The following is a 12,921-nucleotide window of genomic DNA, read 5'->3' as shown; positions in this document are numbered from 1 at the left end:
GTCATCCATGAGTCCCTTTTTCCATGATGAACCCGCAGTGCCTGACATTTCATGCTCCCATATTTATCAGTATGGCAGTTACTGCCTTCTTGGAGTTTAACCTGAATACAGCGTTGGTTGTCATGTTTGGTTGTCTAATTCTCCTACATGAATATCCTAGCATCCACTCCTAAGGATGTCCTCAGGGAGGAGAAAAGACTTGCCTCTGTGGCCCCCACCTAACAAAGGGTACCATTTCTTCTACAAAACCTCTCCTGCGAGTACCTACCGCCTGACTCTAACAAGCCACAGGAGAATATGAAGGTGACCCCCATGTTTGGCAGCACTGGGATGCTCATGTGGAAACCTTAATCTACAACCCAGGAAATAAGGAAGTGACAGAGGCACCACTCATGACAGTAAAGAAGTATTTATGGACCAGACCATATTTCCTAATATTAGACTCAAAGAAGCATCCAAGTAAGTTTTTTGCAAAATGTTTATTTGCCCAGAGTGATTTTTCCAAGAGCCTCAAAACCACGTTGACCTTCCTGAATCCCTAAATCACATGAAAGGTTATCAATCTTTCACAGAAATGGATTTATCTAGAGAGGCAACGTAGTCCTTCTGCCTGATGAACAAGGCTCTCTTGCTAATGACGGCTCTTTATAAATAGTATGAAAAATCAGCAATCAGTATTCCAAAGCAACATCACTCAAAGAGTATTTGAAGACCAACTAGTGCAGTATCAACTTGAGAGAAGTAACATCAGCTTCTAAGAAAAGTTAAGGGTGAAAAGGGAACTTCTTGCACACTGGGAAAGCAGGCAGTAGTCCATAAAGGCATTTGAAGTAGATTAAGGAGCAAAAAGTTAAAAGAAAAGATGAAGCAAATTCCATGAAGGTCCATCACTGAGCAAAATGTCTAAGGGTAGTCAGCAGTAGGAAACTCTTCCCAGATGCTCTGAGTATAAAGCATTCATATTATCCCATCACCCAATAGTGCCTCGATGCCCTCAGCCAAGATCTGAAGCCATTAGGGACCCCAGAGACAGAGGAAAATGTAGGCTGACCGATATGTTGGCAGCCATGGCCATCAGAGAGTTGCCAAGCTAAAGCTTCTACCTGGTTCTGCCCTCTAACAGCAAGTGTAGCAGCATCCTATCTAGTCAGCGGCATGAGCGGGCCAAACAAAGGAAAAATTTACTCCAACATCACAAAATCTGACAGCAATGTCAATTCACAGATGTGTTAACAAAATTTGCTTTGGCCAAGCATTTCCCAGAATGGAGTCCAGAGAATTTATTCTTACCGTTCAACATGAAAAGAATTTCAAGCCCCAGAAATGGTAAAAGTTTTAAGTTAATCAGTATAGATTTCTCTACTGCCACAGCCTCCAGAAGCATATCACATAGCACTGTGTGTTGTGGATCTCTAAGAGAGAAGCATGTAGAGCAGCTCCTGAACTTATCGGACCACGAGACCCTTTCAAATCTATGGACTATCTGCTCTATTGTCTCTATTGTGAAGTGTACTTTTTTTGTGTTTTAATATTTATGATGTTAGCATTATTTTGATATCTGCATATGCGTTTAACAGAGCAATAAAGTTATAAAATTGATGGTGAATCATTCAGTTTATCTACCTAATATAATATAAATGAAGGAAATATATTTTAACAGCTTGGAGCCCATGTCTCCTATAAAGTCTGAAAAATACCTTTTTGGCTTTTTTTTAAAAGATGGCTAAATGCTTTTATAAAAGGAACTAGAGTGATTAGACGAAGTACTTACTGTAAAACATCCCTTGAAGAATATCTTCAGCTCTAACCAGAATACCACATCTGTTTATAAAAAATCAATTTTCTATTCCATCATTAACACAAGTGATAAAATGATTTCTGCTAGGGAAGCACGTTATTTACCCTGCCCTAGCTATTGTGGATGCTAAACGTCTTTTTTCTTTAAAAAGTATCCAGTGATTCAGGCTGGCTATTTCACACAATCCACTTATTTTGGTGAACTCCTAGTCCTTGAAAACACATATTACTGTCATTATTTACCACCTTAATATGAGTCAGCTTTCTCCCTCACCTAAGGAAGTGAAACTTATAAACACTTTCTGGAATCCCAGCTCATGTTTGCCCAGAGTGGAAGTGAATTCCAGATATGGTCCACTTCAGTGTTAGGGATGGCTCGTCACACCGGTGCCTCACTTCCCTCGGCCCATCAGGGACACTAGCAACAGCCTTCGGAGAGCCAGCACGTTCCTAGCTGCCTTCGTTCCAGAGGGCTGCTGTAACAAAGTTTCACCAGTGGGGGGCTTAAACCACAGAAATGTATTATCTCACAGCTCTGGAGGCTAGAGGTTCCAAATCAAGGTGTTGGCAGCACTGGTTCTTTAGGAGAGTTGAAGAGGAGGGTGTGCCAGGCCTCTGTCCTTGGCCTCTGGATGGTTGTCCTTGTGTTCACATGCTGTTCTCTCTGTATGTGTGTCTGTCTCCAAATTTCCCCTTTAGAAGGACACAAATCATATTGGATTAAGACCCATCCTAATGACCTCATTTAAAACTATTGGAGGACAGCTGATTTACAATGTTGCATTATTAGTTTCAGGTGTACAGCAAAATGATTCAGTTGTACGTATACATATAACCACTCTTTTTCCCCATAGAGGTTATCACAGAACATTCAGTAGAACCTCCCTGTGCTATACAGTAGGTCGGTGTTAGTTTTTTGTTTTTTTGTTTTTTCTTTTTGCCTTTTTGCCTTTTCTAGGGCCGCTCCTGCAGCATATGGAGATTCCCAGGCTAGGGGTCTAATCAGAGCTATAGCCACCGGCCTACGCCAGAGACACAGCAACGCGGGATCCCAGCCGAGTCTGCAACCTACACCACAGCTCACGGCAATGCCGGATCCTCGACCTACTGAGCAAGGGGAGGGATTGAACCCACAACCTCATGGTTCCTAGTCGGATTCGTTAACCACTGCGCCACAACAGGAACTCCAGTTATCAATTTTATATATAGTAGTGTGTACGTGTTAATCCCTTCCTCCCAATTTATCCATCCCCCCTCCACAGTTTCCCCTTTAGTAAACATAAGTTTGATTTTGAAATCTTTGAGTTTGTTTCTGTTCTATAAGTTCTTTTGTATCATTTTTATTAGATTCCACATATAAGTGATGTCATGTGATATTTGTCTTTATCTGACTGACTTAGTTTAATAATCTCTAAGTCCATCCATGTTGCTGGAAATGGCACCTGGTGACCTCATCTTAATGTGATGAATCTCTGTAAAGTCCTTATCTCCAAATAAGGTCATATTCTGAGGTACAAGGGGTTAGGACTTTAACGCATGAGTTTTGAGGGGGACACTATTCAACCCACTGGATCATCTGTAATAAAGATGCTCAGCTCTTTAGGACACTAAGAATCCGATAAACAGCTAGATCTAAAGCAAGCCCAGATCAATCCTTGATTTCTTCTTCCTTTCTTGGTAGGTGAGTCTCTGCATGGCAATTGGATCTACCATGTAATTCCAGAATTACTGGAATTGCATCTTCTCCTGGCAAGGATGCCTCTCACATCTTTTAGAAAGAAATGGCCTCCAGTTAAGAAATCAGGACCAGAGACTCAGAGAGAACTGAGCGCCAGTATGTTCTCAGGGGTATGACAAGCATAAGGAAGATTATAAAAAGGTAAGAGATTAATATTATGAAAAGCTCAATTTCAAGATTAACTGCAATATCAAATGACATTAAACCTGAAAAATAAAATTCCTTAATCATTACTAATAATGATGATAATTATAACCGTTTATTGATAGTTACTATGTGCCTGGAGTAGGTACTTCATATGCATGATTTTACTTCATCCTCACTACCACTTATAAGGTTGATACTTTTTTTTTTCTGTCTTTTGTCTTTTTAGGGCTACCTACACCCACAGCATATGGAGGTTCCCAGGCTAGGGGTCGAATTGGAGCTGTAGCCGCCGGCCTACACCACAGCTACAGCAACACCATATTCAATCCACATCTGCGACCTACACCACAGCTCACGGCAACACTGGATCCTTAAGGCACTGAGCAAGGCCAGGGATCAAACCTGCATCCTCATGGATGCTAGTCAGATTCATTTCCACTGAGCCACAACAGGAACTCCCAAGGTTGTTACTTTCAATTAAATTTGATATGCAAGGAAAGAGCCTCCCACAAACCCTGGCACATGGTATGTGTTTAACAACCAAAACATAATGTACATGCCCATTTTACAGATGAAAAAACTGAGCTTCAAAGACACCTAGGAATGCCATGACCATGAGAGATGTCACCTGTGTCTGAGTCTAAGTATGTTAGAGAGCATAGAGAACAGACTTGTGGTTGCCATGGGGGAGAGGGAAGGAGTGGGATGGACGGGGAGTTTGGGGTTGGTACCTGCAAACTGTTACATTTAAAATGAATAAGCAAGGGATCCTACAGTACAGCACAGGGAACTGTATCCAGTCTCTTGGGATAGAAAGTAATGGAAGATAATATGAGAAAAAGAATATATATATATATATATTTATGGCTGCGTCACTATGCTGAACAGCAGCAATTGACTGAACACTAAATCAACTATACCCTGATGAAAATCAATTAAAAATGAAAATAAAAAAATTTAAATTTTTAAAGATTATATAAATCTCCAAAACCATTTATCATGTCCTCTGTCCTTTCTGAGTCACCGAAGCTTTTTACACCTGCCCCTGTTTTGTCTCAAGGGCTTGAGAATTACTTTTTTAAGAAGAACTAGAACTTCAGAAAAGGGATTTGTAAGCTTCCTCTTTTTCCAGGGCCCCTTTTCCCCCACACATGCACCCAGATATTTCCAGAAACTCACTATAATTACCACCTAGCAGCAGTGCCCCCTAAACTCTCATCATCAATATAGGAGACACTGTGACATCAACAGGTAAAGACACCAGATAAGACTTGATGATCTCCCAATAAATTAGAATCTGCCGATTGATGAAGGGCCCCCAGATTGGCTGGTTTCCACATCAAATGCTCTCTGTCAACTCACATTGTAATGACTATTTCCTTTGGTCAGTTTCTGCCCCAGAGATATGTAGAGTGTCCAAAACTATGCAAAGTACTTTTACATACTCCACCTTATCTGACCCTCACAGCCATTCATAAATCCACACTGTGTCATTGAAGAAAATGATGCTTAGGGTGCTCAAATGGCTTTCCAAGTCCCTCAGCCAGGGAATCTCAAGCAAAGATGGGCATTTGGGGGGCAGTTGTTTTATTCTCTTTCTTTCCACTACAAGAAAGATTGTATCTCTGGTTCTCAACATTCCTTTTCAACTCATATCAATAATTATATTACAGAAATCTTACTTAATCAGCCCACCTCAGCTTTCAGTCTTATTTGTCATTCCCTAATCAATCTTCAGAAATTCATTTCTTCAACAAATTTTTTTGCAGCGGTGGGGGCAGTGGACATTCCGTGTCATTCTGAGCTAAGTGGGGGCATAAAAATAAGTGGGATAGACGTGACTCCTGAAGCTTTCAGTCTAGCATTGGTGTCACAACCCATCCAGAACTTAGCTGAAGATGCCAGTATCGTTGCATCAATGAGGATAGGTTCAACCATACTCAAAAATAGGGGGTAAAGGGCCTTTCATAAGGAAAGTAAAAGGAAAGAGTTTAATTCCTGAAAGTGTTCATCAGGAAGATTGGGGTGCTCAAAGAGATGATTCAAGAGGCTAAAGTGAACCATCTTTAAAGTGGATATCTAGCTTCGTTTGCAATAGTCAAGTGAGTGTGAAATGATTAGGAGAAAATTCTTCTCTTCCCTTTTTACCATGTGAAATTCTCAGCCTGCATCAGACATAGGAGGTCTGGAGTTTCTCTATGTTTTCATAACAACTTACTCATAACAATAATGAGAACCAGAGTCAGTCTGACTAAGGCCACTAAACCATGTCTACACTGGGAACTGGCCCCAGGCCATTGGTGTCTGGAGCCCTTGTCAGCAGTCCCAATCTTAAATCTCACATGGTGGTCATGTTCTCATGTGTGATTACCTATCAAAAATGATTATTAGGAGATTCTGTAAGAAAATGTAGTCAAAGGCACTATGAAAATTCTTCTTATATAATCCCTCCTAAAGGCTCTGTCTTAAGATTTTCTTAAGCTCCAAGAGGCACTGTTTCAGAGTAATAAGGAAGTTTCTGCCATCTGTCTGAGAGTAAAATTTTCCTTTGCAAGAATCTGTTGTTTTTGGGAGACTCTCTTTAGTTGGCACATCTAGCTTTGCAGATGTCAGGTGAGCATTAGCTCATTGTTTGTTTGTTTTTGAGAGGACGACTTGAGTGGGATCACTTTAGGTTTATTGGCTCAAATAGACAAACACTCCGAGGACTGAACTGGCTTCCATTGCAGTTCGATCCAGAGGTTCGAGTAATAACATCCAAACTGAGTTTCTTTGATCTCTCAGCTCTGCCTCCTTCCTGAGCTGTCCTCAGACTCAAGCTGGTCTCCTTCCTGATAGTAAGTGGCTGTCAAAGCTCCAAGCCTCACATGACCAAATCCAGTGGTGGACCGAAAGCAGGAATCCCACAGAATATCTCTTTGTAGGATGTAGGCTCTGCGGGATGTGTGCCCCTCTCAGAAACATGGCTAAGGGGAGGAATGATCACTCACAGCCCTGACTCTGGAGATAGAGCTGATCATCCCCAAAGAAGATGACTTCCAGGGAACATAGGCACTCTCACAAAAGAAGAGAGACCAAACACCAGACCGCACGTGATAGCGTCCGTTTATTTGGGGAGAGATCAATTCCTGTGCCTTTTAATACAAGGCGGATTGAGACTAGCCAAGTAAAGGTGCAGGCAGAGGGCAAGGGGCAAAGGGCATGAGGCAGAGAGAGGCTGATTCTGAAGAGGATCTGGGAAGAACTGCGTCTTGAGCCCTAGTCTTGATTCTGCTGCTAGCACGATGGGAGCTGGTGCCTCAGTTCATCTTTAGGAGCCCTGCTGCAACTCCTGCTCCACCACTGGCCTGTCCCGCACGCACACCAACTCAGTTCTTCTCCATAGAGATTTCTCGCCTGCCGAACAAAAATGATCATTATAACCTTACCTCTATCTCCTCTGCATCATAAGCAGTGGAGTCCTGACCTCCTAGGACTCTTGCTGTGGCCCCCACTGTTGTGTCCTCCCTACTCTGCTCTCGGGTGCTCTGAGGCCATTTGTCCCTTACACTGTGATGCCTCAGCTGGCCCTGCCCTCTCTGGATTCTGCCCCAGGCCTTGACACAACCAGCAAGTAACCTACCTTGCCTTCTCCCAGCTAAGGAATGAATGAATCTTTGATATGGGATTATTATTTGCATTTTGAGAGAAGACGTCTAGAATTATACTTTAATACAACAAATTTTAGCGTGATGGAAATTTAAATATTTGTTTTTAACCAAGTGGGCTGGGGCGGGGCCAGTAGGGCGGGCGGCTTTCTGAAATTATCTGTGAACTTGCTGCCTTCACATGCAATTAGCCCTAGAATCACTAAGGAAAATGAGACCTGGAGAAGCCAAGCTTTCAGACTTTAATAGTGACATAATGTATTGGGGCAATGAACATATTAAAGAATTTTTTGTACATATAGTTGTAATCCTCTTTGACGTAGGAGCTCTGAGTTAGTGCTAAAGTTGTTTCCCCAAAGCAAGCATGGAGATGTTGAGCTGTGTGATATGAGGCTGCACTTCTGCAGTAAATGACCCATATCTGGTGTGCTTGGAGAGAGCATTAAGGAACAGTGGAGGTGGTGTGGGGGAAGCTTCATCCAAGTCACTTTGTACTATCTCACTGACCTTCAGCATCGACCTTCAGCATGGCCTCCTCAAGTCATGTTCTGCTCCTCCCCACCTCTGGGCCTCTGTCACTCCATCCTTCTCTTGGAATGTCCTTCGCTCCCACCTCAGCTCTGCTCTCCACACATCCTCTCTTCCTTTCAATTCCATCTTGAATGCTGTCTCCCATTGGAAGTCTTTTCTGGTCTTTCTGCTGAAAACAATACAACCCCCCAAGCTCCCCCAGCACCCCACTTCTGTCTCCACTACATCAGTGATCAAAAAACTCTGCTGGAGTTCCATCGTGGCACAGTGGTTAACAAATCCGACTAGGAACCATGAGGTTGTGGGTCGGCCCCTGCCCTTGCTCATGGGTTAACCATCCGGTGCCGTGAGCTGTGGTGTAGGTTGCAGACGCGGCTCGGATCCCGAGTTGCTGTGGCTCTGGCATAGGCTGGCAGCTACAGCTCCGATTAGACCCCTAGCCTGGGAACCTCCAAATGCCGCGGGAGTGGCTCACGTAAAGGCAAAAGACAAAAAAAAAAAAAAAAAAAATGCTCTGCTGAAGGAGGTCTTTGCTCAAACTCTACACACTCACCAAAAGGCTTGGCTACTGCATGACAGAAAGCCTCATTCTGGACCTTATTGAGAACCAGGCCTGGTTAATGCCTACCTAAGCGACAAAACGCTCTGATGATGTCAATATCATCAGGGACTTCTCAATCCCTTTCTGTGCCTGTGATAGGCAACCTATGAGACAGTCTCCAGTGATCCCTGCCTCTTGGGATGCAGGCCCTGGTAATTTCCTCGCCGTGACCCTTGAGCATAAATGGGACACAGTGACTCCTTATAGTGAATAGAATGTTGAAGAAGTAGTGAGATGTCACTTCTGAGATTAGCAAGACTAAGGTTAGGAAAAGACTCTGACTTCTGCTCTCAATGTCTGGTTCTCTGTCTCTATGTCTCTGTCTCTCTCTCTCTGTACCTGTTCTGTCTCTGTCTCTCTCTGTGTCTCTCTATGTTTCTCTTTGTGTCTCTGTGTGTCTGTCTCCATCTCTCTGTCTCTGTGTGTATATGTCTCTCTCTGTCTGTCTGATTCTGCTTCTCTCTCTCTCTTTCCCCCCCCTCCTCTCTCTCTTCTCCCACCCTCCTCTGAGGGCAGCCAGCTGCCCTGTCATGAGTTCCCTGTGGAACATCTATGTGGCAGAGAACTGATGTCTCTGGCCAGTAGCCATGCGAGTGAGATTGGAAGAGGATCTCTCCCAGTAGAGCCGGAGATAAGACCACAGACTGGAGAGCCTGTAAGAGACCCTGAGCCAGAAGCACTCAGCTAACCCATGTCTGATCCTTACCCACAGAACTGTGAGAAAAAGTCCTATCTTAGCCCCTAAGTTTTGGGTAGTGTTATACAGCACAGATTTCACACAGTGACAAGTCAGATGTGTCTTTCGGAATCCTACATTTTGAAAAAAAACTTTCCCTCTTGCCCTATATCTGTCTCCACTCCAAATCACTCTCTGGCCTTTGTTATTCTTTCAGATTCTTTATTTTTCAGGCAATATGCTGATTAGGATATATAGTGTGAGATTTGATGGTCTTCTCTGTATCACTTTCTTCTTTTTCCAAGTTATAATTAGTAGTGTTATTTTTGCTCATTTAAAAATTTTTTTTCTGTTACTAATATTTTAGGTCTGGGCTGGGAATGTTTTTTTGTGATATATATATAAGAGAGATTCCAGGCCAGCCTGCATCTCTGCTGGCCTCACCCGGGCTGTCTCTGCCTCTCAGAAGCTTCTTCTCAAACTCCTCGTCCTGCTGTTGGGCTTCCTCAGGGCTGAAGCCAGCACTCAGGACTCTCGTTCCGCAGCTTCTGTCCTGGGAGCCAAGGGCCTCGGGGCTGCCCCTGCCACCGTAGCTCCCATCCAAGCGCTCTTTCCGAAATCCTGATCCAGCTGCTCTGCACGGTGGCCCTGTAGACGCTCAGGGAAGAATGCTCTTCCCAAACTCCTGGTCCTGCTGGTCTGCGTCCTGGCTGCTGTACCCACCAAGCTGGTCCTTCTTCCCCGGTTTCTGGCTCTGCTCGTCTTCATCCCGGCGGGTGTAAGCACCCAGACAATCCCTCTTCCCAAATTCCCAGTCCTGAAGGCCCATGTCGCGGCTGCTGCAAGTACCCAGAGAATCTCTCTTCCTGAATTCCTGGTCCTGGAGTGCCACATCCCGGCTGCAGTAGGAGCCCTGGGAATCCCTCTTTCTGAACTCCCAGGCCTGGACGTCCACCTCCTGGCCCTGCGGAGTGCCTGGCTGGGCTGGCTTTCCAATCTCCCAGTCCTGGCCCATGAGCCCTCCTGAGGCAGATGCTCCACTCCCATCTGGGTGGCTGACCTGCATCTCCTCCTGGCCGATGCCACATCTGCTGGCCCACTCCCTAGAGCTCCCCTCCCCCACTCCCTGCCCACACTGGCTGGTCCAGTCCCTCTCTCTGAGGCCCAGGTCCCCTCTAGGGCTTGTACTCCCAAGGCTATAGTCCTGAGAAGTGTCTTGGGACCAGCCGGAAGGACTAAACTGGCTGGGATGTGGGTCTGCTGCAATCCCAAATTCACTCTGCAGATCCTTCTGGGCCCATCCAAGGAGTCCCTGGGAATCAGGAAAAAAAGAGAGAGAGAGAGACAAAAAAAATGATGCTTAGAGTCAATCAAGGTGGGATCAATCCAAAATGAAAATCAGCACTGCCTAGTGCTCAAGAGCTCCACCTTGGCTCCAGAAAGTCTGGGTTTGGATCCCAGCTGTGTGACCCTGGACAAATCACTTAACCACTCTGGGCCTCAGCGTCCTCATCCTTAAATGGGGCCAGTTCCTAAGCATGGGGTGGTATATGAGGATGTACCATAAAAAAGAAAACCATTTAAGCCAAGTACTCAGCATAGCACTGGCATGCCACGGCCACTCAATTGATGACCCCGTGGTCATGTTTACAGCCCTTGGGCAACACTTGGCTAACCACCAGGAGAAAGGCTGCCTGGCGGAGTGGGCTTCACAGGGGAGTGGGGGTATACTTTAAGCTAGAAGAGATCAAGACCCAAAGCCCCTCCATCACTTCTTTCCAAGGCAAAATTCCACCCCCACCCCCAACCCTTCTGGCCCCGGGTGAGTTCCCAGCCCCTTCCTCCCTAGGAAAGCACCTTCCTGCCTAGGCTCCCCAGGAGGCAGAAAAGCACAGCCTCCTCCGGCACAGGGAAGGCACAGGGAAAGACCCAGCCGGGGCTCCATGCACCCCACCCCACACTCCCTGACTCACTCCTGTGGGCGGGGAGCCCTGGGCTCAGGGCTACGGAGCCGGCCAGCCTCATCCCGCAGCGCCGCGTTGGCCAGCAGCCTCTCCAAGACAGACATGCTGGACTCCCTGTCCCCATGCCGGGCCATGGTCCCTGCCTCCTGCCCCCTGCCCGCCTCGGGCTACTGGGTGCGGCGGGTGCCTGGACAGGGCTGGGCCGCTCCCTCGCCCGGACCTGTCCGACGGCTCTGGCTCTGGCTCCACTCGCCCTGGCCCTGCTCCCTTCAGAGCAGCTGCAGTTCAGGCAGCCCCGCCCAGAAGCCAGTTGAGTCACCCACATCCCGGGACAGACACACCTACTGCAGGAGCCAGCCCGGTCTTAACTCCTTCCTGCTCCTCCTCCCACCTCCCCGCCTCCCCCCACCAGGCCCCCTGGCTCCTCCTTCCTTCCAGCCCCACCCCTACCCGCTCAGGCTGGATTTGAAAATACCGTTTCAAAAGCCACCTGGACCCCAGCCCTGCGATTCCCAGGCAGCCTGGTAGGAGAAAGGGCGCTGGCCCTGGAACTGGAGCTCTGTGCCTGGCCAGCCACCAACCTGCTGGATAACCTTGCACAAGCCTCTGCCTCCTCTGGGCCTCAGCGGCGTGTTTACAGAGGCAAGTCTGAGCTCAACAGTAACTACTTTCATAAAAGCCGAGACTCGCCAGCACTCATGATGAGCCAGGCGCTGTTCTTAGTACTTTACAGGTACTACAGCTTGTTTAGTTCTCGCCATTACCAGAAGGTAGAGCTCCCCATTTTACAGATGCAAAAACCGAGGCACAGTGGAAAAGACCCATGGTCAAGGTCACACGTGGACAAAGTGCTGAGCCAGGAGACGGAGGCAGGCGGTCTGGTTCCAGGGCCCACGATCTAACTGGTAGCTATGCTGGTGCCCTTGAAAACACCACTCGGAATAATGGACTGAACACTCAGTATGTGCCAAGCACTGCACCCAGCACTTTCTACATCTATCTTCCCCACAATACAAGCCTAAGAGGAACATGTCAGCATGAAAGGCCTCGGAAGCGCAGAGGCTCGGGTATCTTCCCAAAACCTCAGCGGGGTGGATCTGACTTCTGATATGCACTCGACTAAACTCTAAGCACCATGCGTACCCTCTGCTCCACCAGGCAACAGTACAGCTCTGAGGGTCTGTCCATAGGCGCCTTGCTCACGGCTGGATCCCAAGCTCTTGACACATGAAATTCATGTTGAAAGAAGGAAGCTCTCCCATGCCCTGGCTTCCATCCCGAGCCCCATCCCCACCCCCTGCCCTGTCCTCACCTCAGAGCAGGCACCTGGGGTCTGTGCATCCTTCCGCTCGGATCCGGCTCCCCGCCTTGCACCTCCTGCACTGGGTGGTGGTGAAGCCAGGAGGTCATCCAGCCAGCGGGAGCTGCTCTCAGGGCCTGCAGGCTCAGGGGACGCCCTACAGGGGTCTTGAACCTCTGTCCTGGGTTGGGTGGTCTCAGCCCGGGCCAGGGTCATGGCCCCCTCCTTGGCAGGCAGCGCCTGCCCAGGGTCAGGGGTGTCGACAAAGAGGACACAGGGCTGGTCAGGGGGTGCCGGATGCTGCTGCCCCAGGATTGGCTCCAGGATGGGTAGGGCAGCCTCCCTGGTGGCCAGAGGGAGTGGGGATTCCTGTCCAGCCAGGAGCTCGGGTTCCTCGTACCTCTCCTCTGCCTGCAGCAACGCTGGTCCAGGTGGGTCCCCTGCTATTGACAGGGGCTCAAGGGGACAACTTGGGGACTGGGGATGGCTCTCCTCATGCCCTTTTGAGTTGAAGAGGTGC

At 47.3% G+C, this 12,921-nt stretch overlaps 2 protein-coding genes across 2 annotated transcripts in view; one reads left to right on the top strand and one right to left on the bottom strand.

Moving 5' to 3' along the window:
• The window catches only part of LOC110259548 (putative olfactory receptor 5AK3), a 25,258-nt gene extending 15,496 nt beyond the window's left edge, over positions 1-9,762 (top strand). Inside the window, exon 2 of the mRNA XM_021085041.1 lies at positions 9,604-9,762. Coding sequence (XP_020940700.1) covers positions 9,604-9,762 — 159 coding nt within the window. The remainder of the gene's footprint in view (positions 1-9,603) is intronic.
• LOC110259264 (182 kDa tankyrase-1-binding protein-like) lies at positions 9,552-12,921 on the bottom strand. The gene is made up of 2 exons (XM_021083046.1): positions 12,414-12,921; positions 9,552-10,449 (listed from the first exon to the last, which is right to left on the bottom strand). The coding sequence occupies exons 1-2, from the start codon at positions 12,615-12,617 to the stop codon at positions 9,796-9,798; spliced, it is 858 nt and encodes a 285-aa protein (XP_020938705.1). The 5' UTR covers positions 12,618-12,921; the 3' UTR covers positions 9,552-9,795.

The sequence above is a fragment of the Sus scrofa genome, chromosome 2 (genome assembly GCF_000003025.6).
Source record: "Sus scrofa isolate TJ Tabasco breed Duroc chromosome 2, Sscrofa11.1, whole genome shotgun sequence".
Taxonomy (NCBI): Eukaryota; Metazoa; Chordata; class Mammalia; order Artiodactyla; family Suidae; genus Sus; species Sus scrofa.
The sequence above is the reverse complement of the archived record's forward strand: the minus strand, read 5'-3'. Positions and strand labels throughout refer to the sequence as shown.

Coding starts and splice junctions, on each gene's coding strand:
- LOC110259264 (XM_021083046.1), bottom strand. CDS start 12,617: ATGACCCTGGCCCGGGCTGAGACCACCCAACCCAGGACAGAGGTTCAA. Junction 10,450..12,413: donor CCCCAGGTGCCTGCTCTGAG/GTGAGGACAGGG, acceptor CCTGATTCCCAG/GGACTCCTTGGATGGGCCCA.